Below are 26421 nucleotides of genomic sequence, written 5' to 3' on the forward strand. Positions count from 1 at the left end.
TGGTGTTAAAAATATAAGTTAATCGATCTTCGACGGCAAGCTCCGAAAACTGTATAGAAAAAAAAGTACCGTCTGAAAAATTCCCTTCACCCACGGAGTTATCTTCACGACCCCTTTATTGCCTCGCGTTACATTGTTTGCAGACCATTGTTGTACAAAACGTAATTCCTTGTCACCGCTGACTTTATCCTCCGACCGAAGCTCCCTGTATTAGACTGGAGGGAAAATATATATATAAAGGGTTGCCTTTTTCAATTTCAGTTAACGGTATAGCACCAACTCTACAGAAACTGTTTGAGAGTAGGTAAAAACATGCAGAGACAACAAAAATGAGTCCAGAAATAAGACCCCTTAACTTTGAAAAGAACTGGCTACCATATAAGAGGGTCAGATGAAGGACGCCCTCTATTTCTTTTCCCTTCTTCGTGCTATGTTTATCAGGCTGTTTGTTATGTATGTATTTATGTATGTATGTATGTATGTATGTATTTTAGATCCTCCTGCAATCAGGGACTTGCGAAAAAAGCCATCATTGGCTTATCAAAGCCGCAAGCTGACCGAAGTCACTCTCTTAGATTAATATTGTCAACAACTCTGTAACTTGACGACATACATTAATCTTGGAGTGACTCGAACTCGATCCATGCGTCACTTAGGTGTGTGAAACTGCAGAATTTGCATATTGAGTCTAAAAAGGTCAAATTGTACCATTTTCTGTTGCATAGATTGAAGGCAGGCAAGAAAAACAAGTTTGTTTGCTTTTGGGGGTCGTATGGTATCAGACATGATTTTAATCAGGGAGTGATTTTATTACCATATTATTAATTAAAGAAAGTAATGTAAAAAAGGAGAGACATTTACACAATGAGCTGTTATTGTCTTCTTCCTTACATTTTATTTATTTCATTTCATTACAAATATGTATCATACATTTATAAGAAAAATTATAGTGTTACAATGCTAAGAAATTTAAGGAAAAAATACAAGCGACATATAGAAACTCTGACAGCCACCTAATAAACGATACTTCATTAACTTAGCTAAGTTTCCGAAAGTAGTAAGCTGTTAGTTACAAGGTCAACATGTCGAGAACAAACGTGGACATTGTGACACAATATGAAACACCTTTTCTGATAATATGTTGAAATGCTATGCGATTGCGTGTACATATTTTGAGATAATACGACACAATTTGGACATAAAACGTTAAAATTGCAGAAATCAACATTTTCTGTGTTACGACCCTAACGGCAGCTTTCAGCTCATTTTCATGGGTGCATCATCATTTTACATGTACTCAGACCCATACACAAACCGGGTGATCATTACCGTACTCGAGAGCACAGATGGATCACCACGCTGATGAAATGTTTCATTTTCGCGACAACAATGTTCAGTATATATAGAATCATCATAATATTTCTCAAAAAACCGTAAGATTATCACGAAAAGCGACGCTGGTCGTACGCAAAATAGTTGTTGGATTGTTAAACTCCCACCCCCACCCCTTCTATGTGTGGTGTTCAGTGGCGGCGGAACCGGGGGGGGCTTGGGGGGAGGGGGTAGGTGCGGAGCATTGCAGCCAGCATTCAAACGATATGATAATTGATTGTCTGTATCATGCCTCATCGAATATTAGTGTTTTAAATAAGAGTGTAATAAGCTAAACGCTACACTCATCAAAATTTGCGTTTACACTACGAGTACACGCAAGGCGTGGAACATGGCTCTATTTGTTTAAACGCAATCAATTATTAAAAGAACAAAAACAAAACATTAGCATTTCACCTGTACTGTATATACATGCATTCGTGACAGTGCTTGGTTCATAGAAATTTGTGGCAACTGCACATGGTTTTGGAATTACCCATTTGTTGACATTAAGAAATGCTTTCTGTTTTTTCTTATGACTTTTATTTAATTATTGCATTTAATTGCAAGTAGTAATTTACTACACTCAAAAACGTCATTGCGAGTACACTACGAGTAATAGCTACTCTCTTAAAACACCATCGAATATACAAATTACAATGTTTTTACAGATTTTTACGTGCAATCTGAGAAATTGCAGGCTTGAGACCCATATTTTAGGGCTAGGTATTCGCAGCACCCGGGAAATGCCGTTTCCGGCCATCTGGGGGTTTGAAAAACCCAAAATTTTCTTCTACGCTCCGCGCCAACCGATGGTGGCGCTCCGCTTAGATAGTCTCCACGCATTAGCTGAGATGTCATAATTTAGGGGTTCTTGACTTTTTTTGTACAGTATCAGTCACATCAGCTTTACATTTTATTTTAATTTCTATAACTGTAAAAAGCTAAGAAATGTTTCTCCTCAAAATTTTGGGTTGCGAAAACATAAGGAATATTTGACATGATCGAATTTTACATTTGTTTGTTAATTTTAAATAATGCATGTTTTTGTGCAATACCTCATGATGAGTCACCGAACAAAACGAAGGAAGGTAATGCCTCACAGCTTGTATACATCTGGAGACAGGCAACAGTCGATTATAGAGTATTGTTAACAAATACTTTAGTCACACGATTTAGAACAGTAAACCTAAAGCGTATATTGGTCAAAATCATTTTCACCTTGAATCCTGCGAGCTTTTTTTTTCTTCTGCTCAATTTATCACGGGGAGTAAGGGAGATGCACCAATAACAAACTTTACTTAGCGTTTGTTACCAAACATCTGATACAGTGGCCTATATTGATATCTGCTATAGTTTGCAGTACTCAAAATAATTATTTTGGTTAACATATATATGAATTTTGAACTTTTGAAAACTTTTGGAAACTTTCAAAAGTTTGGAAACTTTGAACTTCGGTGGAATATATGACTCATGACTTCTGCGAGCTCGGAAGCGAAATACCGCTGTACAGCCGGTGGTAGCATGACATATTTAATCTCCGCTGGCCCAAATACGGTATTTATATATAGATGTATAATAGACACCTGTACGTCCATCTTATCCAACGTCGGCTCACTGTTGAAAATTTACTTTGCTGTCGAAAGAGGCAAGTCGATTTTTAACCCCCGCATTGGTTCGACGGCACAGCTTTCTCGCCACTCCCCCACCACACCCTCCCCCACCCTACAACCTACGCAACCGTATTTCAATTTTTGTTAGGGAAGGGTCCATTTGATATTAAAAATTGAGCCTTTTATTTGAGAAATTAAAAACAAAATGTCGATCCTTGCCACATGGGCAATTGTGTCTAGACTTTTGCGTCTCAAAAATAAAAGCGCATATCCGATTTCTTCTCTGATTAAGCCCTGTTTCGCCGGCTCTGGACGGTGGAATATCAAAATCGCTGTGCCGCCTTTAACGAACCACTCATTTTAATCTCTCCCTCCCACCACCCGTTTCTCAGAAAAGTTAAGAAATAATCATATGAGACTGATATCATGTGTGTGTATGGGAAGCCTTGTCACGGTATTTTTATATAGTTGGGCATTTATATCAAAGTATGACCAATATTAATTACAGCATTTGTATATAAAGACGGGGCCAGGCGCTCAAGAGCCATTGGCCTCGTTCCACGATTGTTTAAACACGTGTCAAGACGCATTCTTTACGTACATATGTTAGCCTAACTTATGTTAACTTAGAGGTTGTTCTTATCATCTTTATAATTTATTATAAAATGATTTCGTTGAGAATAGCTAGCTCATCCAGGCCTTAATATTCCCGCAACACCTAATTTTTTAGCTATAGAAATAGTCGTTAGTATCATCGTTATCATTGTCTCTTGTGGTAAAAGGGGAGTTATTATGGTAGGATAACGCGTCACCTGTTAACGTGTGAGAAAAAGGAAAACACAAGACGGCTCGAATGAAATGTATGATTACATGTACTACTGTTGCAAGTATGTGCTGTGATACAAAAAAAAGTCTCACTTTTCAGTTTGTTACAGGATAAATTTGAGACAATTTAAAAAATAGTAAAGATTGGCATAAGCCAAAATGGTATTAACGAGAAACGAAACTTACACTATCAAGATAATTAAATCGTGGAGACTGAATTAGTCAAGCCAGTAAAGTGATATTTGTGTGAAAGACAATCACAAAACTATGATTTGTGGATCACGAAAGCAGTAACAGTTCCGTCTTTGTTTTGTATTAATACAATCATCATTGTTCGCTTTATTTTCAAGACAATTTTGATGAGAAGATTACGGCATGCTAAGAGGTAGAGGGAGAGTTCTAGTTTACTACTATGGAAGGATGTGCGGGAGGTTGTGGATAACACCTGTGACAACTTCTATTTATCCTCTATCGGCCTTGGATATTTAAGTGTGTAAGTCAATGGGAGCACTTAGTTGTGGTGATGTACCTAATAGGGATTGAAACTATCATGGCCGACAGAATTTCACCCTATCACAAATAATGACAACACGTGACTGTGAAATGGAACAGATTTGGATTTTAAAAGACTACTTTATTCCAGAAGGACGCAAGCATGAGGCAGTTTGTTTCTAGAAATATTCAATTGAGACAAACTGTTTCTCCATTTAGCAATTTCGAGGATTGGATTTCAATCCGTTTGACCCTCTCTTCACGTCAAGGACTGCTTGCATTTTCTTAGTATCGTTGTCCTCCACCGTCCATTCTCCGAACAGGTTTTTATAAACAAGGAGAGTGATTGCAGAAGCGTCTTGTCGGTGGTTTGCCCTGCTTGATCCTTTCGGTGTGATACACTCCTTTTCTAACGCGCACTGTAACCACGGTTGCATTAGCTTGGTTTGAATGGTGGTGCTATTTATAATTAGCTGCGTTCCTGGTTGTATATGTGGAGCAGAGTTGTTACAATTATGATATTCTTCTCTGTCTATGCCAAGTTTGGTAAACATCGCTGGTACAGTCAGTTTATAATGGTGAGCTTTTGTTGGATCAAAGTGTAGAATATTCGTCATGTAACCATGGTGACGTTCAATTCCCGGAAGCAGTACTTTAAGTGAGTTTTTGAATCGTATGGAAGCATCTCCGTAATAAATTGCGCCAAATTCATTCAGAGAGAGCTGTAGAAAACAAATAATAGGGAAACAAACTACTTAATGCCCCAGAGTTAATCTATACATAAGTTGCAACCAGTATCAATTGCCAATAATTGCGTGAAAATAAAAAGTGCCAAACAGACCAGATTAAACCGAACCAGACCTGACAGGAAAGACCATACTGACACATATCAAACAAAAGAAAGACCTGAATATAACACACACACACCAGGCAAAATAAAACCAAATAAAAACAAGCCCAGACCTGACAGGACAGACCATACTGACACATATCAAACAGAAGAAAGACCTGAATATAACACACACACACCAGGCAAAATAAAACCAAATAAAAACAAGACCAGACCTGACAGGACAGACCATACTGACACATATCAAACAGAAGAAAGACCTGAATATAACACACACACACCAAGCAAAACAAAACCAAATAAACCAGATCTGACCTGACAGGACAGACCATACTGACAAACAGAAGAAAGACCTGAATATAAAACACACACACCCACACCAGGCAGAAAAAAAAAACCAAATAAACCAGACCAGACCTGACAGGGCAGACAATACTGACAAACAGAAGAAAGACCTAATTATAACACACACACCAGGCAGAACAACACATACAGACAACATTGACACATAGCAAACAGAAGAGAGACCTGAATTTAACACAAACACCAGGCAGAACAGAACCAAATGAACCAGACCAGAGGACAAGAGTGGATTAACTCAGACCGGGACAGGCCAGACCGGACGATACCTGATATCACAGGTCAGATAGGACAAGACCATACTGACAAATAGGCTAGACAGGTAAAGAACCTAAACATAAGACAGCTTAGGCTGGACAAGGCCAAACTAAACTAGACCAGAGGACAAGACCTCATTAACCAGGCAGGCTAAAACTATAGGTTGACCGCGACCAGACAGGAAAACAACAGACTGACCCAGGAAAAGACCACACTCACCCGGACCAGACAGAACTAGAACAACATATACTTAAACAAATCACTATTTCAAATTTAGTCTTGGAGTGCTTCGGTGTTCATTCCTTTCGGTTCAATTAATATCCGACTGTCGGTTAACCAGATCTTAGTGAGCAAGAGTGATTAACTAAAATCTTCAAATGCACGATGACGACATTCGATTTTGTAACTTCCTGCTTCCCATGTCAGTTTCCATTGTTCTATGTTTGTAATTAGGGATGTTTGGGAACATGGAATGTCTTCATTTTCGTAGTCATCGTTTTAGATCCCCCTACCCCAGAGCCATGGATCCCTGTCTGGAAATGGCTACATAGGAATTATCATCAACTATAACTGCTAAATAGCTCAGTTGCAATCTGTGCTCTTTTCAAATTTGCTTTCACAATGATCAATTCAGTAAACTGAACTGTAACTCACATTGATAATAATTGGTTTCCAAGCAAACGAATGCAACTTTCTGACATGGTCTGGATAATTGTTAAATGGAAATCTTCGAAGTTCAACATCACATAGCTGCCTGACCTGTGTAAACCAACGAGACAGATATAACACTATAAAAACTGGTAATAATACATCAAGAGAAGTTGAGTGCAATAGTTACCACGCATGGTTTGCATGATCAGTATATCAAATATAATAGCTCCCCCTTTCAGTAGTTCTTTCTGTGACAAAAATATACTCTAAACACAACTGAACTATGACAATAAGTGAACCGTGGAGTACTCCTAAATAATATGTTGTCTAATTATTGTATCAACTTAGTTGCTTACTGTCTTGGCCAACATTACGGCAAATTAAATGTGGATTATGCTTCTAACATTGACAATTTGAAATATGCATATGGATAAGGAATACGTTTTTGTTACATAGCTACACGTATGCATTACCCATTAATTATCATTTGCTTGTAATTTATTTTAAAAATTCATCATGAATTATCCAATCGTAATCATAAATACCAAATATATTGATATTTGTCGCTCCAGTGTGTTCGTAAAGCGTAGGAAATATACACAGCAGATTTTCGTTAAATTTTCTATATACTTTACCAAGTAAATGTAATCCGTAGCCTCTTAGTGAAGATGTAATTCTCAACATTAACTACAGTGTTGTACAATTATATATAATATACGGTGTGTAACGTATATCTACAGAAACTGATTATTCATATCTTTATAATCATTCATATCTCATTTTAATAATTGAGCTATATTTTCATACCTTTTGTTGCAAAGCGTTTGACAAGCCCAGATCGTACACTATTATTCTCTTCCCAGGCATATGTTTCTGGGCTGTCCCGATGTAACCCATCGCTTCTTTGTAGTGATTGTCGGAGAATGCAGCTATTAGTACTAGTCTGTCGTACATTTCATCTACGGAAGGGAGTGACACATCTAAATCAATGCTTCCGACGCCATCTTGTGGTGGAATAGTTGTATTAGGCCGAACCTTTACGTCATGTATTTCATATGTGGGTATACCCCTAACGTGTGGAATCGATTCACTGCGGATAAGACCTTAATGAAATAAAAAACAATTGTTACTTCAAACAATTTCAAAACACTGAAACTCAGAGGATGACGAGAATAAAATTAGTTTTGATATGACCACCCGATCTTCATAGAAAAGAACGGCTCTGATTTTAAGCCATTTCTCGTTTATTGTTTTGCTGTTTCTTAACAGCTTAATCCTACAGTTTGTGTGGTTCTTAACAGTTCACTTGCACCCACTTTCTTCTTTATAAATATATATATATATATATATATATATATATATATATATATATATATATATATATATATATATATATATATATATATATATATATAAATATATATAAATATATATATATATATGTATATATATATATACTAATATGTCACTGCTATCTCAAGTCGGTACTGCACCCGTACCTCACAGCTTGTAGTAACTACAGTTCATGCCCTGTCTTGTTACGAACACAAAGTAGTCATTACTGATGCACAGCTGTGGGACATGAACAGTATAGTTGCTGTACCAGCTATGAGTATCGACTGACCTCTGACATCTCCTGTGTTGTTAAAGCTTTACAGTTCTCACTGCAACAGTTGCAACATATACGACCCTGTTCATCCCACAGCCCAGCATTATAACTGATGAACGTTATGAAACCATAACCAGTTTTTTTTTATAATTCTGTGAGACTCGGATGGTGACATCAAAACTAACTTTGTGTCTACGTTCATCCTTTAAGCTCATAATTTAATATGGCTTGGTAAAACCACTGAATGCCAACAATACAGGTTGTAAAAGTGGTATTTTTATACCTCTTTACATTTTTGAAAAGTTAGGTTCTCAATATCGGACTATAAAATAAGTCAATCAAAACGGCTGAACCACTGAATCTAGCTTACAACGTATTTGACCAGATGTTCAAAAAGCAATCCAAATTCATAACGAAAAGATAAAGATATGGCCCCCAAATTTCATGTCAAGAATACATTAAAAAAATGTCAAGGAAAAAATGGTTGTGTATGTAATACATGGCAATGATATGGTTAGAAGAACCCTTTATGGTTAAGTTGTTAGAATTGTGGTAAAGTACTGGATTAACTTATATAAAGGTTGAACTATGGTTATATTAAGGTGGGAACGTCCGACATTACTATGGATTAAAACCTGAAAGGAGCTATACATTCATTTCGAATATTAACAGCTAGATATCTTCCATATCTTAATAACTATAAAATATTGCTAGCTCTGAGATCCAGCAGTACAGTAATTCGCACAGCAATCATTTAACATAGCATAACAGTACATAACATAACGTAACATAATATAACCTAACATAAAATAATATGTTTAAGCCTGGGAACTGGAACGAAGGTCCCTTTATATACAGATATAACACTTCAAAAAGTAATATACCTTATAGATTGAAACTAAACAAAATGAGGATATTGTTCACAATTATCATTGAATATTCATATTATTTGCTAGTATATAGATGACCATACCATTTGATTGGACAGCTAAAGATGAATATTGCGTTACGTAGAATCCGACGAAGAATAACATGACAGTACTCGCAATGAAACATTGTTTTAATACTATCGAACTGTCCATCTTGGTCTGTAGAATAAGAACAAAGATTGATCATAACAAAATGAAAACAATTTTTTTTTAACCATTTAAATCTATCTACGTCGAGTTACCAAAAAGTGACAGTTGAATGTCTTAATTGTATGTGAGCCATCGTTTACATCAATTATAATCTTGTGAGTGCAAATGTTCTGTGACTCTTCATTTCCCTCTTTGTCAAATTACTTGATTTTCCGGGTTTTCCTATCCAGAACAAGCTATATAAGCCATGACGTTGTTTCTATAAGTTTCAATGCAGATACAGACATTACAAACAGAAAACGAACAAGATTATACCTTTAGAGAAGCATAATATAATCATTGGTTCAACTTCTTAACACTTTTAACATTATATTCAACATTTCTTCTCTTTTTTTTAAACATGATTATCGTTTAGAAAATTCTCGCTAAAGAGTGGTCTGATAACGCTACGTAAAATCTGAACTACGAAAAAGTTGGGTCAAAAGGCCATCGTTGGACGTCTGAAAAAAGTACCACGTACAAGATTTGAAACGAGGAAAATATAAACATTTAGGACAAAATACTGATTTTGCTTTGCTTTTTCGTGATATTTTACGTTACAGATATCACTTTAAGTCAGTTTTCATCTATAATATTACGAATTATTTTAGTACTTTATTAGTAAATCGTTTGATAAAGTTATAGATGGAATCGGGAAAACCATATATTTTTTTGTTCTCGGTCACGTTCTTGTTAATAACATAAAATATAAATAGACATGGAATGTGTGCTTGTAAAATTGACTAATTAACTGCTGTTTTGTAAAGTTTTACATGATCAGCATGTAACGCAACTACAAAGTTATTATGTAAAATTGTGCCAGCGATTTCTACATAACATCCGTTCAGTACGCGTTTTACACATGTTTTAGGTTAATTATTAAAAGCAGCTTGATGCATTTTTGTTTATTCAATCGGTCACAACAGAAAGGCACATTTAAGAGACAACAAAAAGGAATGACAACACAAATAATTGAAAATATTTGATGAATTCAACCTTTTATTTCGACACTTAAGAGGGTATCCTGTGCATCTACAGTCATGCATGACCAGGCGCGGCGGAACGGGAAAATTATTGGGGGGGCTAATATGTGGAGACTATCTAAGCGGAGCGCCACCATCGGTTGACGCGGAGCGTACAAGAAAATTTTGGGTTTTTCAAACCCCCCAGATGGCCGGAAACGGCACTTCCCGAGTGTTTTATGCTGCGAATACCTAGCCCTAAAACATGGGTCTCAAGCCTGCAATTTCTCAGATTGCACGTAAAATCTGTAAAAACATTGTAATTTGTATATTCGTTTGTTGTTTTAAGAGAGTAGCTATTACTCGACGTGTACTAGCAAAGACGTTTTTGAGTGTAGTAAATTACTACTTGCAATTAAATGCAATAATTACAAGGGCGTCAGAAGCTATTTTTGATTGGTACGGCGGTTCAGAGTGTGGCCAACTATCATAATTATCGGGGGGACGTTTGGTAGGTCAAACTACGCTACGCGCCACCATGGTTGGCGCGTAGCGTAATGGAGAAAGTTTTGAAAATATGCCTCCCAGATTGCAGGAAATGGCACTTCCCGAGCTTGAAAACAAGACCCCTGCCATGCCAGAGTAGTCACATTTAGCCTACTTGCCGTCATCATTATTGAAAATTATTGAAACATATACCTCCGAGATTTTTTTCCCCCATTTTTTAGTCCTACTTTTTTTTTTTTTTGCGTCGTGAATATTGGTCCGGCGTTCGCCGGACCTACCCGTACCGGCTCCGACGCCCCTGAATTAAATAAATGTCATAAGAAAAAACAGAAAGCATTTCTTAATGTCAACAAATGGGTAATTCCAAAACCATGTGCAGTTGCCAACAAATTTCGATGCCCTAGCACTGTCATCATGTCATGAATGCATATACCCTATACAGTACAGGTGAAATGCTAATATTGTGTTTTTGTTCGTTTAATAATTGATTGCGTTTAAACATAAAGCCATGTTCCACGCCTTGCGTGTACTCGTTGTGTAAACGCAAATGTTGATAAGTGTAGCGTTTAGCTTATTACCGTCTTATTTAAAACACTAATATTCGATGAGGCATGATACAGACAATCAATTATCATATTTAATTATTACACCTATGTAGTATACGTGTGCATCGGACAGATCGACAAGTATGCATTAAAAAATGGGCAGATGCACGTTTCGGAGCCTTGGTAAATATTGGGGGGGTTATCATGCATTTTCCCCCTCAACTTTTTCATTGGGGGGCTGAGCCCCCCCCCCCCCCCCTCAAGCCCCCCCCCCGGTTCCGCCGCCACTGTGCATGACTAGTGAACTACAGCCATGATATTTTAACTTTTGTGTCCATGTTTGGATTACAGTTTGCCTCAGATACATTAAGCGGCCGTAACCAGCCTGATATCATACTTTTAAACGGTTGAAATCTTTCAGCAATGTAAATCCCACATTTACCTATTTAAAAAAAATACAAAAACATAAACAAAAGGTAATAACAAAAACATGAACAAAAGGTACTATCTCTTAAAAGTGCATGCTTACGAACATTTTAAATGTTTTAATTTGTTTTTAGTTTCTGGGATGCATGTACCAAAAACATTTGGTCGACTTAGGAATTTTCACCCAACTCCCTCAACATGTAAACATATTTGAAAGCTCACCAAAATGTAACATAATCAACTGTCTGATTGTAAAATTTGACAAAGATACAACTCTACCCGCAGATTTAGCTAAGATTTCTTGCTTAGATACGTAAAATGATATGTTCATAGCTACAATTACAAAACATCAACCCATGAACATTCCAAGAAACGTAATCTTCTATGTCATGTGAGCATTGCAACTTAAACATGCTGGTTTATAATTGAGCATTCAAGTACTGTTCTAACAAGTTTAACTTACTATCAGCTCTGTGACAGCATTAGGATGTAATACTATTTAGCACAATGGATCAATTCTTATACATCCTCAAGTAAGAGGAAGGATCTTGAATATTTGGTGGTAGCCATTTAACACTGAAATTATTTTCCTTCACTTTTCACATAAATACCCCACCTGCTCAACGTTTACAGTAAACATCATTTTAAAGCTAAAGTTGCATCATAATCAACTATCGGCCATGAAGACAATGACAAAGATACAACTTTTCCTGTAGTCACCCATATGTAAGCAGTATTTTCATAATCTGCTGCAGATAATAGTTTAATTTCAATTAAGAGTCAACAATCACCCAGTACCAAATAAAGAATGAAGAATAAAATGAACCGATATAATCTTCTTGAAAGAAACTGGAACAATAGTGAACGTTGTAATATGAAACATATTTGTATTAAACTGACAATGTGACGGGTCTGAAATGTAATGACAAGGAAACAACTCTTCCTGCAGTCAATCTAAAACAAGCAACAACTTTAGATACACAGTGATTTGTTCATTATTAGTTTAATTTGCATTAGCATGCAAACCAATCGAAACAAAAAACTATAGTGTCGAAATGAAAGGATATAATCTTTTTAACAGGAACTGGAAGATATACATCGAAGTGAACTTTGATATGTGAAAACATGTGGAATGCTGACTATGACGACTGCTACACTGCAGTTACCTTGTCTTTATTATTGGCACGGTAAGCACGAAAATCTCGAATCTGGTTGCACTTCGCACTACCAGTCCAGGCAACTCATAAACAACTTTTTGGAAAAATTCCCAGGCACCAAGACATGCCTTTTGGTATTCCAGGTTAAACACATATAATGATTTGAAGCACACATCAATGACCTTCATAAATGTCCTCTGAGGTAGGGCATGTCTCTTGATGATCACAAGTAAATGCTGAGGATGTATTTTGCTTTCTCCAAGAAGTAACATATATGGCTGAGGCTTTTCTAAAATATTTTGCAAATAGAACTGCAAGTTGGTGCTTTCCTAAGTAACAAAAAAGATAAATACATTTCCATCATAACAAGGCTGTGTAAAAACCTACATTGTTCTTATGCATTTATTTGCATGTACCACTCACAAAAACGTGACATATGCATCCGAAAATAATAAACGTTTAGTGATTCAAGTGACCTTAAGAAAATATAATTATCAAGCAAGGACCTCAACAGAGATAATCTTAATCTGTTCTATGTTTTAATGTCTGTCATAATAAGAAAAAAAGACAAGTGGTACATTAAGCCCATTCCTATACAATATATCTTCACTGAAACCAACAGGGAAAAACCATTCTGCCATGTATCAACCAACTCAAATAAATATAGGATTCTTGAGATATCATGTACCTGTATAGAAGCAGACATCTCATGCACAGGATATCACCATTGCATAGATTCTCTGAGCCTTTGGCAAAAAAACAAAAACCGCCCAAGTATTGGAGGGATGGAAAACAATGTTCTAAAACCATATAATTTCTCCTGAGGAATAAAAACATTCATCTTAAAAATCAGTACCTTTGAGAAATTTTCTGTCAACCAGGATTTGAATAGTTGTTAAATATTCTTCATTCCATTAAGAAAAATATATCGGCATCAAATGTTTGCATAGTATCCCAAACACAAACTGACATAATTACAAATGTGGTGGGAACAAAGCCCTGCAAACTTACACAATAAAAGTCTACGAAAACTGGACATGATTCTTACAGATAGTTAACCCCTTGGCGTCTCCCAGGAAACAATTGTGGTAACAAATGGATTGCAGCATTCATTTTCCCTTCTGCAAAACAAGTTTAAATAAAGCATCCCCCTGTCTTTACATATAGTAATTGTTGAATATATGTACATAAGTTTCCTTGATATCCACAGACAGTAGTGTTATACCAACTAAATGAATTATTTAAGCAATCAAAAGGGGAAAAAACATCTAGTGTGCCAACTGCATACAACTACTGCTTAAGTTAAAGTTAGGCCTAAAGTACAGGTAGGCATGGCCGCACTCTCACTTACAAATATCTGGCTTGCTTCGATTTTCAAAGTGATAAACATTCAGATTTTTTAACTCCTTGTAAACTCATGGGATGATAATGCAAATCAACACATGTTTTCTTTCAACCAGCATTATCAGCCACAACGGGCCTAGCCTTAGCATAGCCTGGGCCCCCTTAGCATTTGATGTAGCATAGCACATCCTATATACACAAACTAATATGAGTTGACAATGGGGGATGGGGGTCTCTTTTAATGAAATCTAGAATATTAGAATAATTTAGAATAGTTTATACAGGAACTTATATATCAATTGACAGGTGAGAAGTTCAGGATTTCATGTCACATGACTTATTTTGCAATTTGAGCTCATTCTGTGTGCAAATATGCAAATTAGGTCCCAAAATGGCATCTTTTCTGTCTATTAGCAATGAACTAAAAGTCAAGGAATTGGGTTGTCATCTGGTTTTATGTTACTTTGTGATTGTATATAAAAGTTTCTTTCTTCTGATACCAATTGTGGTGAAATTGGTTGAAAAATGGCAGAGATATGAGTTTAGTTTTTATTTTATTTTAGGAGAGTGTAGTCTGCGTCTGTATAGTATGTATACTCAGTAATTTTGCCGGTAATTTGCCGGATTTTGACAAATATTTCAGGAATGTTGGGGAAATTTCGGTCATAATTTCTGCCACACTAAATAGACCTATGCTTTTCAAGGTATCTTTGTAATGTATTTAGCTTCTTCAGAGACATTAGTGAGGCTGCTGGGCTGATCTAAATTTCAGTTGATTTTTAGAAAAATAAATAGGTCAAAGGTCAAATTTCCAAGAATTTTAAACGTAAACAAAGTTTCAACTGAAGTGTTTGGACAGATGTTTAATATAACCGCCCCACCCCCTCAAAATTTATATATATATATATATATATATATATATATATATATATATAAAATTCATTTGTAAGATCGTTCTCTGGGCATCATTTTGGTACTTAAACAAAGTATGCAGGATGAAGTATTGAAGATACAATGCTTAAAAATGCTCACTCCAACTGTCTGCAATTGCATGCATTGCTGTGATAAGGGCTAGATCGCTACCATACTATAGCCTTAGTTAGGTCTATTAGTATCACCAATCCACACAGACTTGGCCTACTTGCTACTTGCAAAAGCGGCAAACCAGTAATTATAAATTGCGTTACATGAATACGTTTACTCAATAAAATTGGTATCAGCGTTACGATAGGCCAATGTTCAAGGCCTTTTTAAAATATACTGCCTTCTATAGCCTAAGTAAGCCCTACTACGTAACAAGGACTAGAAGGATACACTAAGTTAGGATTAGGCCTAACTGAACTTATACGAGTAGAATACATTAAGTATAACAGTATAAATCCTCCGTCCGTCCGTGACCATGACAAACAGCAGCTAACCTATTATATAACTTAATGTATACATTTAATGTAGGTATACGTAACGCAAGCGAATAAAAATCAGTCGTCTACCGAATTTAGTCGTGAGTCTAGAAGAATTCTCAGTATCAGTGTCACGTTCACTTTCAGAATAAATAAACTTACCTTCGAATTTTTCAATCAACTCTTCCAGGCCCCAGTCCTTTAACGTGATTTTCCATGCCATTGTAGCTGGCGTGGTCGCGAACTGTATGTGGCTTGTGCGTGTATGGCCATGGATTACTAGTGTATTTAGTAACGATAAATGACTTGAATTGACTTGACAAACTGGTACAAGTTAGGCTGCATTATCTAACTCTACATCCGTTGATTAACGCTTTGGCAAAAGTTACTTGAAATCATGTCAAATGACTAAGTGGACTTTTACTATAATTTTCGGCAATTCGCAATCGCATGCATACGCATATTTTTACTGAATGTTGTGTAATATTTACAAAATGCCATGTATTTTGTTTACAACCCGTGAGTTACATAACATTATTGTTTTATGTATGTACGTATGTGTGTGTGGGGGAGAGGGGGTGGATACTGTGCCTAAAAACCCCAAAGGATCCTATCCTATCCTATCCCGAATGCCCTCATATGCAAATAACTGCTCGTAAAGTTCAAATAATATAACCTTCTAATGTAAAGTGTTTACCTTTGATGTTCTTTTCCAACGGTTCAATGCAATCACCAGTAAACGCTCTCCACGACGAATAACACGACAACAACTCCAGGCGTGTACAAAAATTAATGGAATGTATATCTCAATACCTACTCATCCAAAGAGTATTGTTTACTCCGCTGTGATTATACTGAGCAGCTGTAGGGGGCGAGAAGTCTCCTGCATGCACGGTGGCCTTATTTAAATCAATTCCATTTGCAGAAATCTAACCAGGTTCCCTATATGTTGCAGCCTATATGTTCCCTATATGTTGCAGATCTGATTTGTATATGGAAAGGTAAAGTATCCCTTGTATTTATCGAGTAACGAGAATTACGTAATCAAAACTTGTTAGTCAAATTGAGCCTGGGAAGAGAACTGGACAAAGGATGACGCTATACTATACACAAACAACAGGGAGATGAATATTAAAGCTAAGTGGGTTTCCTTTTTCTATTTCGTTTAACTGACAAACTGGAAACATGTGCTAAACTGTTAAATGTCGACTTATAGTAAGGCCAGCTTTCTCTTGAATATCTTGTTTACAACGCAATCTCCTATGATAGGGGGAGGGTAAGAGTAAATAACCCCCACCCCTCTCCCTTCTCCCCCGTGTGTTCTCCTTTCGGGCCCACATATACGTTTTCCTACTAGATATTCTAATTGCCTTTCATGTTTCTGACGGTGATATAATCCAGGCGCGTATCCAGGGGGGCGTTGGGGGCCGCGCCCCCCTGGTAAGAAAAAGAGGAGAAAAAAAAGAGAAGAAAAAAGGGAAAAAAGAGGGGGAAAAAGAGGAGGAGGAGAGGAAGGAAGGGAAAAGAAAAGAAGAAAGAGAGAAAAAGGAGAAAAGGAGGGAGTAAAAGAAAAACGCCAAGACACCTGGAAGAGAAGGAGAAACAGTGACATCATTACAGCGCTGATCCCTATTATATACACAGGGTAGCCAGTGACTGATCAAGTATTTCGGAAGGGGCATGCGCCTGACCCTACCCCTAACATCGTCAACTCCATTTTTGACGTTTCCATTTTGTCTTCTCTCAATAATGTATATGTACATATATACTATATATGGTCTATCATAACGCGTGTGTGTGTATATGAAACCTGCTATGAAACCAACTGTGGCTGCTCCCGAACTCGACCGTGTCGTAGGGGAACATGACGCATTTCGGGAAGGGGGCGACTGCCCCCACCCCCCCCCTTGAGCATATTTTTTTTATGATATCGTTAGTAATTTCAAAATAAAAATGCTTAGATGCAACTTACAAGGCCGGGGAAGTGTCATTTCCAGCGATCTGGGAGGTATTTTCGGCCAAAATTTGCTTGTACGCTTCGCGCCAACAAATGGTCCTGGGTAGTGCCATTTCCAGCGATCTGGGAGGCATTTTCGGTCAAAAAATTTCTTGTACGCTTCGCGCCAACACATGGTAGCGCTACGCTAAGATAGTTTGCCAACAGGCTTCGCCCCTCACTTGGCAAACTCCTCGCTACGCGCCTGCTCGAATTTGTAAAGCAAACAGCAGATATCTATCACCTTATATCAATGAGCATGAAAATGGTGTTCCATGATGAACAGCCTCAAAACTGTGTATGTGTGAAGTCATGGGCGCAGGAGCCCAATTTGATTTGGGGCTGTAACGACTTGCCCGAAAAAAATAACCAAAAATTTTCGCGCACTCCGCTCGCGTTCAACATGTTAATGTCAATATTATATAAGCCAGCATCGGTTATTACATCGTATGCCATCGTGTACCTTACGATCCGTGAAAGTTGCGCAGTATACCGCGGGATGCTAATGTAAACAACGAAATGTCTTATGTAGATGGGGAAAACCTTGAAAAGTGGGGCTGACAGGTATTGTGGGCCGCGACGTAGAATCACACAAGCAATGATCCACAGGACATGCGATGAGGTCGAACATGATTTGTGACTGCTGACAATCTTAAAAAAGGTTATGGATAAAAAAATAAAAAAAAAAACTATTGGGAAATACTTGGTTCTCAGGCAAAAGTGTACATCTGGTTGGTCATTTTTAAGCCTGAGAAGTGCCATTTCCGGTGATCTAGGGGGTATCAAAACCAGAAAATTTTCTTGTACGCTGCGCGCCAACCGATGGTGGCGCTCCGCTTAGATTGTAATTGGCGCCCCCCGAATCAGAAAATCCTGGATACGCCCTGTGCACTGTGTCGCAATTAGTATTTTAACATATCTGTGCAGTTGGTTTGTTTCGCATAGGTTGTTTGTGTGTGTTTATTGGAAGGGAGGGATGTATATTGTTTTGCTAGTTGCATTATTTTGAGTAAGCAAGACTTTAAAAGCACGATTAAGCACGCTCATCTCTGTTTGACCTTAAGCAAATAATAATAATAATTTATTTTGTAAAGCGTAAAATCCACAAAATGCTCTAAAACGCTAATCAGTAATATAAAGTATACATATAGTGTGTCACGAGACTAACGTGGTATTCAGAGGGACTCAGATGTGAGCACGAATATTATTATTATTTATTATAGGGACTTGACGAAAGTTTAATGTATTCGAGACACAACATTAAAGCAGATTCAAAGGAGGAAGTACCAAACAAATGACTCACCTATAGTAATAATTGTCTCGGTGGAATAATGATTCTGCGTGTTACAGGATCCAATAACGGTAGCCATTGGCCTAACTACAACCTTCTTATATCGGTTATCTGATACCTTAATGTAAAATTCGCCTTGGCTCAAACCAACGAAACGGGCTCCTTAAGCCTTAAATACTGTCATTGTGATGTACAATCAATACGATCGACTTTCCCGGCGCAATCTATTCAAACACAGGAGGAACCTGGTCCACCACTGTTATACACCTCAGCTCAAACAGTAATCAATGTATTGTTAGATCCTCCTGCAGGCCGGAACTCGTGACGAAGCCTCATTGGCTTTTCAAAGACGCAAGCTGACCGAAGTCAGTCTCTTAGATTCATTAAAGCACCATTTTGCATTCAGTCTTCACGGTCTCAACAATCTATTTTTCAGCCTTTCGGCCTTTTGGCTAAGATCATGTGTAGTATCTGTTCCCTTTCAAGGGGAATGGTGATGCACACCTGACGATGATCACACAGTTACAGTCCCGATGCAAGGGGACTGGGGTTGGAAGCGGATCAGTCGTTCGGTATTTTGGTTTTCGTGCCCAGGTTCTTTCCTGGGCGACTTTTTCTTAAAAGTATTTTTCATGAAACTATCGTTTAGTAAATAATCACCCAATCACGATGGTGTTTTGGGGACAAAACTCTGGCTGTACCACAGAGATCGGGCGAACGGAAAATTCAAACCAAAGCAAAAATATTGCGAAGAGAATGCTCAATATATCAGCGCCTTCTTGGAGGCCTATTATTAAAAATGAAGTACATTTCTATGTTTAGCAGCGTCTTACCTTATCCTTTTCTTGTAACTTTCCAGCCCGATGGGATCAACACGTTACTTGCCAGGGCTTTTCAGATACAGTCAGGGGGGTTCACATCAGTACTGTATGCGTCACTTACCTTGTGTTATCATTAACACCGAGTTCCGAGTTTGATTGATTCCAAGATTTATGTATGTCGTCCAGTTACAGAGTTGTTTGACAATTGACAATTCATAATCATGGACATTCAATATGAATGTAAGAGACTGACTTCGGTCAGCTTGCGTCTTTGATAAGCCAATGATGGCTTCTTCGCGAGTTCCAAGTTGCAGGAGGATCTAAAATACATACATACAATTCATACATTAGATCTTATGGACAAACAATTAATATACTCATTCGGTGAACTTCGATCGTCGCATGTTGTTCATTGTATTTTTCAAGTTTGTTCTACATAACAAACACGCCTATCTAGTGTAGTAACTGATTATGATACTGCCGTAGGGCCAATTAAAAGTTTCTTTCAATATTATAAGAAAAAAAGGCAGTGATCAATCAACTGTCCTTTAAAATGTCATTTTATATTACAGATAAGACTTTGAAAAGTAAACAAAATGTACATACTTTACTTTTCAAAGTCCTATCTCGACGTATTTTTGCTTCGTCATAAATGATGTGACTATTCTGTTCATAAGACAAGTGTAAAGTGAAGTATTTTTTGGTGTTGTTGATACTCATGTTTATGCTTAAATATGCGACAACAGTTTGTCGGTTGACAGCATTAATGTTAAACCCTTTACAGGTATACTATATCAAAATGGAACACTAATAGCATTTACATATTTAAGTTATATAGTAAGTTAATTTAAGTTATATATTTTTAATATATATATATATATATATATATATATATATATATATATATATATATTATATATATATGTATATATGTATATATATATATATATATATATATATATATATATAGATATATATATATGTATATACATATATATATATATGTATATATAACAATATATATAAATAGGAATAACGGAAAAACTGTTAAACAACTATGCTGCATTTAGAGAAAGGCTGGATCTCGAGTGAGATACAATAATTGAATTAGGTAACAATATATATATATATATATATATATATATATATATATATATATATATATATATATATATATATAGATATATATATAAATATATATATATATATATAAAGATATATATATATATAACTATATATATAACTATATATATATATTTTATATATATTTTTTTATATATATTTATATATAGTTATATCACGGAACGACCGGACTCAAATATGTACATGCCTGTCTGTTCAAAGTATCTCTTTCGAGATCCGGCTTTATGAATCACAATTGATTTCGAGTTGGGCTAACATCACGTTTGATCTCTAGAGTAAGGAAAAATATGTCACCAAAACCAGAACTAGTATTGTTCGATACAGGTTACAAACGCCTACAGTGGAATTACAACCTTCCTTACCGGTTTCGAACCTCTTGACATACTATCAGTGTCCATGGCCGAGTTGGTTAAGGTGTCCGCATATAAAGCGAGAAGCCAGGGTTCAAATCCCGGTAGGTACTGGAACTTTTTCACTGTGCTGGATTTCCAACTCATAACCGTTCAAATATGTAGGTTACATGTATTTCTTAAGCAACGGCTAATTTCGAGTCAGCAGTTTTGCCGTTGGTGAAAAGTTTTAGTTTGGTTAATTATTACAAACAAAATGTATTTTTCTGTTTTTCTTTTTCTGTAGTCTAATGGGTAAATTTTGATTAATGTTTGTCTCATATTGCTTAAGATATCCATGCTTAATTGATTTCACTCACCTCTAATTGTAACAGCGTTTTCTTAATGAGAAGATTAATATAGCGTATACCAAGGTGTATAAAAGGTCACACGGCCACTTGCAACGCAGGAATTAAATCTGATATCGAAATTGTGCCGACATATCGACATATATCAATCAGCCTTTGTTCGGTAAACTGAAATTTGAACATCCTAACTATACATATTAAAACACATAATAAAACAAACCTTTGCAGATCCATAACCGCATTCAAAGTTACTTTGTAACAGTTTCAATGTGTGAAACAACAATCATCCCTGTAGAGTACACATTCTCGAAATTGTGGGCGCAGCAGCTTCTTCAACCGATATAGGCTAATTGTTTACTGTTATGTAGATAACGAATAGAGCGATCAGTAACCAAAGTTCGAGTTTTCCTTTGAATTGAGTGAAGTTATACCATTTGCATGTTAGTAGTATATTAATTTATTACTAACCCAAAGTAAACGCCTTGGTTTCCATAACGATAAACATATAAATTATTAACATACAAAGAATCGTCACGAACGAAACCATGATTCATGTTTTATTTGGCTTGAAAAAAAAGTCTAGCGAAGCTCTAGATACGTTGAAAGAGCTCTGGACAAAGTTGTTTAAGATACATTTGGTATGGATTAACATAAAACGTGTTATGACATAGGTATATACATTACTACATTTACAACCGCTCTGGACTGCGTTCATGTCCACCACGTACACTTAGGGCCCGCTACAGATACTCATTTGTGCCTAACTCTATCCATATATTTAATTCACATGTGAGAAGATCAGTTTCTTATTTGTAGGACATGCTGTATATTTGTTGTATTACTGTATGTGTATCGCAGTCTATTGATACTTATACTATTGCTTTTTTCTTCGTTTACGACCTGTGTGAGCCGAATTTCCGATTGTGGACAAATAAATTCAATTCAATACTAGCATAGCGTAATGACTGTGGTACATCCACACGACCTTCTCTTGGGCAACTTCTTTCACATATATAACAGTGATACGGCCTGGTACATCTTGGGACAAAGCGATACACAGCTGTGTATCTTATGATGCTAAGTATTCTGCAAAATGGTTTATATTGGTAAATTATGCTATAGGTATAAAGCCGGTTTGTAATCTATATTGTCTCAAAGTTGAATCACTCAGCAAAGCGTTTGTATATCACTGCTGATCAATACCATCATTTGCATCACATGGCGCTAAAGGTTAAAGTATAAAAGTACACCAATGATTGGTAACAACATTTGGTAGATAAGTAGCATATTCTGTTTTTGTATAATCTTGCTCTTACTGTTATTCTTATTCGTATTGCCATTCTTATTCTCTTACTCATTCTCAGTGCCAGTCTCATTATTCTTATATATATATATATATATATATATATATATATATATATATATATATATATATATATATATATATATATATATATATATATATATATATATATATATATATATATATATATATATAAATATATATAGATATAGATATATATATATATATATATATATATATAGGTATATATATATATATATATATATATTAGAGAAAACCAGAGAAATAAGATATGACTCATAATTGACAAATAAGGAGTAGGTTTTAGAAAATATATATATATGTGTGTGTGTTAAAGGAAAATTTTTTATTCCATTTATGCGAGCCGTCACGGATATAATGTTCCTTCAAACGCAAAAAAAGGCCCTAACTTGATGTGAAGTCTAAATATGGTATCATCGCGCCACATGTTTTCATTATGTTATGTTTTTCCTTATGTATTACAACGACTATTTTCTGGAACGGAGTTGGGTTTTGCATAAAATTGTAAAACTAAAATATTCACATTGGTGTCAGTGTCAGTGTCAAGATAAGTAAAATGTGTCTGATCCTATAGTGACACTAAGGCATCGGTCACAGCTTTACAAAATGATAAATTCCAGTCACAATTTATTATTTACTTGGATATCTCCGAGACGAAAAGACTAAACGGGTGTTTGGGGTTACTTGTTCTCTACAATGATCTCCTTCATACAAGCTAAAGATGTGGGGGGGGGGGATCCATGTCCTCCTAGGATTCGATCGAATAGGAATAGGATATTTTTGGGCCAAATCTATTTAACTGATGAAAGAGAACTATATACGCTATAAAGTATCCCACTCAATTTCGTATTTGATCTACAAAACCCCGTTTTCAATATAATTAGTGAGATTTCCAAAATGACACGTTTAGTTCTTGTATCGTTCTGAACTTGAAGGAAACAGGTTAACTGTTATTGCACACATTGAACAAAGTGTCTTAATTGTTTTCTTCAAAACTAAATACCGAAGTTTCAAGGCCTCTCAATGTGAGTATTGACAGTTATTGCCAAATCACTCAGTTTTAAATTTGCATTTGAGACCCCGAACAATGCACGGATCCCAGCGAAACATTCTCATTCCGTGTACAGCATGGTAACACGTACCTCTTTGCTTCAAGTTCACCCGATGCTATCCCAGCCAGCATGCCCGGTTGGGGCCCAATTGGGTTTCACTCGGTTGAATTGGGCCTGGTTGGGCCAGGGCCAGCCCACTCAGTGCCCATTCGGGCATAATACAGTTTGGACCTTCTGGTTAACATACTTCAAAACATTATTGAGATGTTCAACACATACTTGTTTTTTGCTTTGGAAAGCTTAGGTTCTTCCTTAGGCCACCAATCCTTGACAACAGTTAATTCATTAACGTAGTGGCCCAATTGGGACAGACTCGGTTTTGATCAGATTGGCCCTCATGTATGGCCCGCTTCGGGCCCATTCGGGAGCAAGACGGTTTCAACAGGGGCTTTCTGTGACTGTTTCGAGTGGGGGGGGGGGGGGTGCACGGACCCAAATTTACCGACCAAAATTGATTGTTAGCAATCTCGCTCGAAAAAATGAGGTTAGTCTGCGAAAAATATGTTAAATTGGTAAGATTGTAAGCCGAAAAAACTGACAAGGAAAGAAAAAGAAAAGAAAGAAGGTCATCAGTATATTTGATTTTACCGACGAACTCACGAACACCCCCACCCCCCCCCCCCCCTCCCGTACGGTACGCCCCTGGGTTTCACTCTTTCGGCTGACCTACTTCAATGTATATATCTCATTTCCACACTGCACTATCGTTATGACAAAGCCAACTGGCAACACTGATTCCCGAATTAGGCACGTTTTTTTGCCACCAATACGTATCGCGCTCCATATGCCCTCACGTGATCATTCTACGGCAATAAAGCTAAAGAAATGACCGAGAACGCTTTCCGAAATCCGATATGATTCAACGAAATCCATCGAAATAATTCAATTCATAATTGATAATTCAATCATTCACTCGAAAGGAGTTGGTACTCGGTGAGTATTTTGGAACAATTTTTTTTTTTTCTGTGAGGGTGTGACTCATTTGGGTGAATTTGTAGCAAGTTTTATTTCCTTGCACCCTCATCTCCGGAAGTGTAAACTTTCTGTGACGGGTTTCCTCGTTTGGAAAATACTCTAAGGGACTCACCAGAGGAATTCGTGCGTCATCTTAGCTTGGGACCTCCGCGACATGTGAATTATTACGAGTACCAGCTGACCTTTATTAATATACTTAATTACAGCTCTACACGCATATCTTTACCTCGGGAACTTCAACCCTTATTATCTATATTTGTTCGGACATTGCCCGCTCGTGTAATTTACTGCTCCGCGAGCTCTTGGCCTAACGATCACCTGTCCGCGTCGCAGGTGATTATTGTTTATCAGCGTAGCCTAGCGTGGTTGCTGTGCATAGGATGGTAAGCCTAGGCGCCCTATAGTCTACTACTACTTCGCGCCACCTTCTGGAAGTTCCAACCACGGCTTGGCGTAAAGATTCTCACGCCACCGATCTAAGCTTGGACTGAGCGACGGTGCACTGTGTGTATTTTCGTGTACTGGAGGACCGACCACTTTTCATTTAGTTTTACTAGACGGACTGATCCGAATTATTAGATCAGAGGTGTGTTTTACAATACCCTTAATCTAGTATAAGTTATAGCATTATCAGGTAACTAGCCTAGACCTAATGGCATGTCATTTCGTGTATTACTCGTGACAGCCTATCCTTACGGTCTACATACTAACATAGACTTAGACTTTTACAGTTGCAGAGCAATCGCGGTTGGTGTATTACTTGCCTTCATTATAAACTTTTCATAGATAAGTCTCTTTGTTCGTTTTCCAATACACCTGTCTCGTAGTGGATCACCACGCATTAATTTTCTGTTTGTAACCGATTCAACGGCATATTCTTTCGATCACCATCGTAGGCCTGAAGGACCTGTACGCAGCATAGACTTTGTAATTAGAAGAGCAGCCACTGCTGCAGACTTGCTTTTGTATACCATAGATAAGCTACGTAGCTATGCTACCAACGACTGGGTCATTCTTCGCTGTGCTGCAGGCATTTAACAACCTTACGGAATTCGCCAGCAATTCTTCAGGTCACAGAGTTCTCCGTCGGTCTCCAGTTACTGCTCCTTGGCTAATCTCACGTCTCCAACATTTGGGGACGCTGTTTAACGAGAGCACCCACCCATTATTGTTGCCTTTATTACTATTCCTACAGCCTCCTTTGTTAAGTTCCGAGAAAGTAGGCAGCTGTTTTCGCCAATACTCACTACTGAACAACTCAAGGCCTGTCAACACGATCTCGACAATCAATTGGACGTAGTCAACCTATTCATCCGTTGTTTCAATCATCAACCGCAAGACAATTTCAACATTTGTAAATATGTATTTTTCATGTTCAAAGTTTTTTTAGATTTTTGTAGATTAAAGGGGGCATTTATTCAAACTGTAGTTCACCTATCTGATACTTAGAGCATTGAAAATCATATCGGTAGCCCTATTTCCATCTTCATAGCATGTTCAGTTACCAAGATATGACTGTTTGCAGTTTGTTATTTAATAGGAGTAGAATGGCC

At 37.0% G+C, this 26421-nt stretch overlaps 1 protein-coding gene across 8 annotated transcripts; it reads right to left on the minus strand.

Annotated features, from left to right (window-relative positions):
- Positions 1-870: 870 nt before the first annotated feature.
- On the minus strand, positions 871-25830 carry LOC139983394 (uncharacterized). Of its 8 annotated transcripts, none has more exons than XM_071996925.1 (5): positions 25633-25830; positions 9003-9117; positions 7228-7523; positions 6424-6528; positions 871-5023 (listed from the first exon to the last, which is right to left on the minus strand). In XM_071996925.1, the coding sequence occupies exons 1-5, from the start codon at positions 25708-25710 to the stop codon at positions 4517-4519; spliced, it is 1101 nt and encodes a 366-aa protein (XP_071853026.1). In that variant the 5' UTR covers positions 25711-25830; the 3' UTR covers positions 871-4516. The 8 variants fall into 8 exon arrangements, with proteins under 8 accessions (XP_071853026.1, XP_071853030.1, XP_071853032.1 ...); XM_071996929.1 differs by lacking the exon at positions 25633-25830 and adding an exon at positions 21657-21788; XM_071996931.1 differs by lacking the exon at positions 25633-25830 and adding an exon at positions 21449-21612.
- Between the last annotated feature and the right edge of the window lie 591 nt (positions 25831-26421).

The sequence above is a fragment of the Apostichopus japonicus genome, chromosome 16, assembly GCF_037975245.1.
Source record: "Apostichopus japonicus isolate 1M-3 chromosome 16, ASM3797524v1, whole genome shotgun sequence".
In the NCBI taxonomy this organism is placed as follows: Eukaryota; Metazoa; Echinodermata; class Holothuroidea; order Aspidochirotida; family Stichopodidae; genus Apostichopus; species Apostichopus japonicus.

Coding starts and splice junctions, on each gene's coding strand:
- LOC139983394 (XM_071996924.1), bottom strand. CDS start 21,236: ATGAGTTGGAAATCCAGCACAGTGAAAAAGTTCCAGTACCTACCGGGA. Junction 7,524..9,002: donor TTTAGCTGTCCAATCAAATG/GTATGGTCATCT, acceptor TATTTCATTAAG/GTCTTATCCGCAGTGAATCG. Junction 5,024..6,423: donor GGAAACCAATTATTATCAAT/GTGAGTTACAGT, acceptor TGTTTTCTACAG/CTCTCTCTGAATGAATTTGG.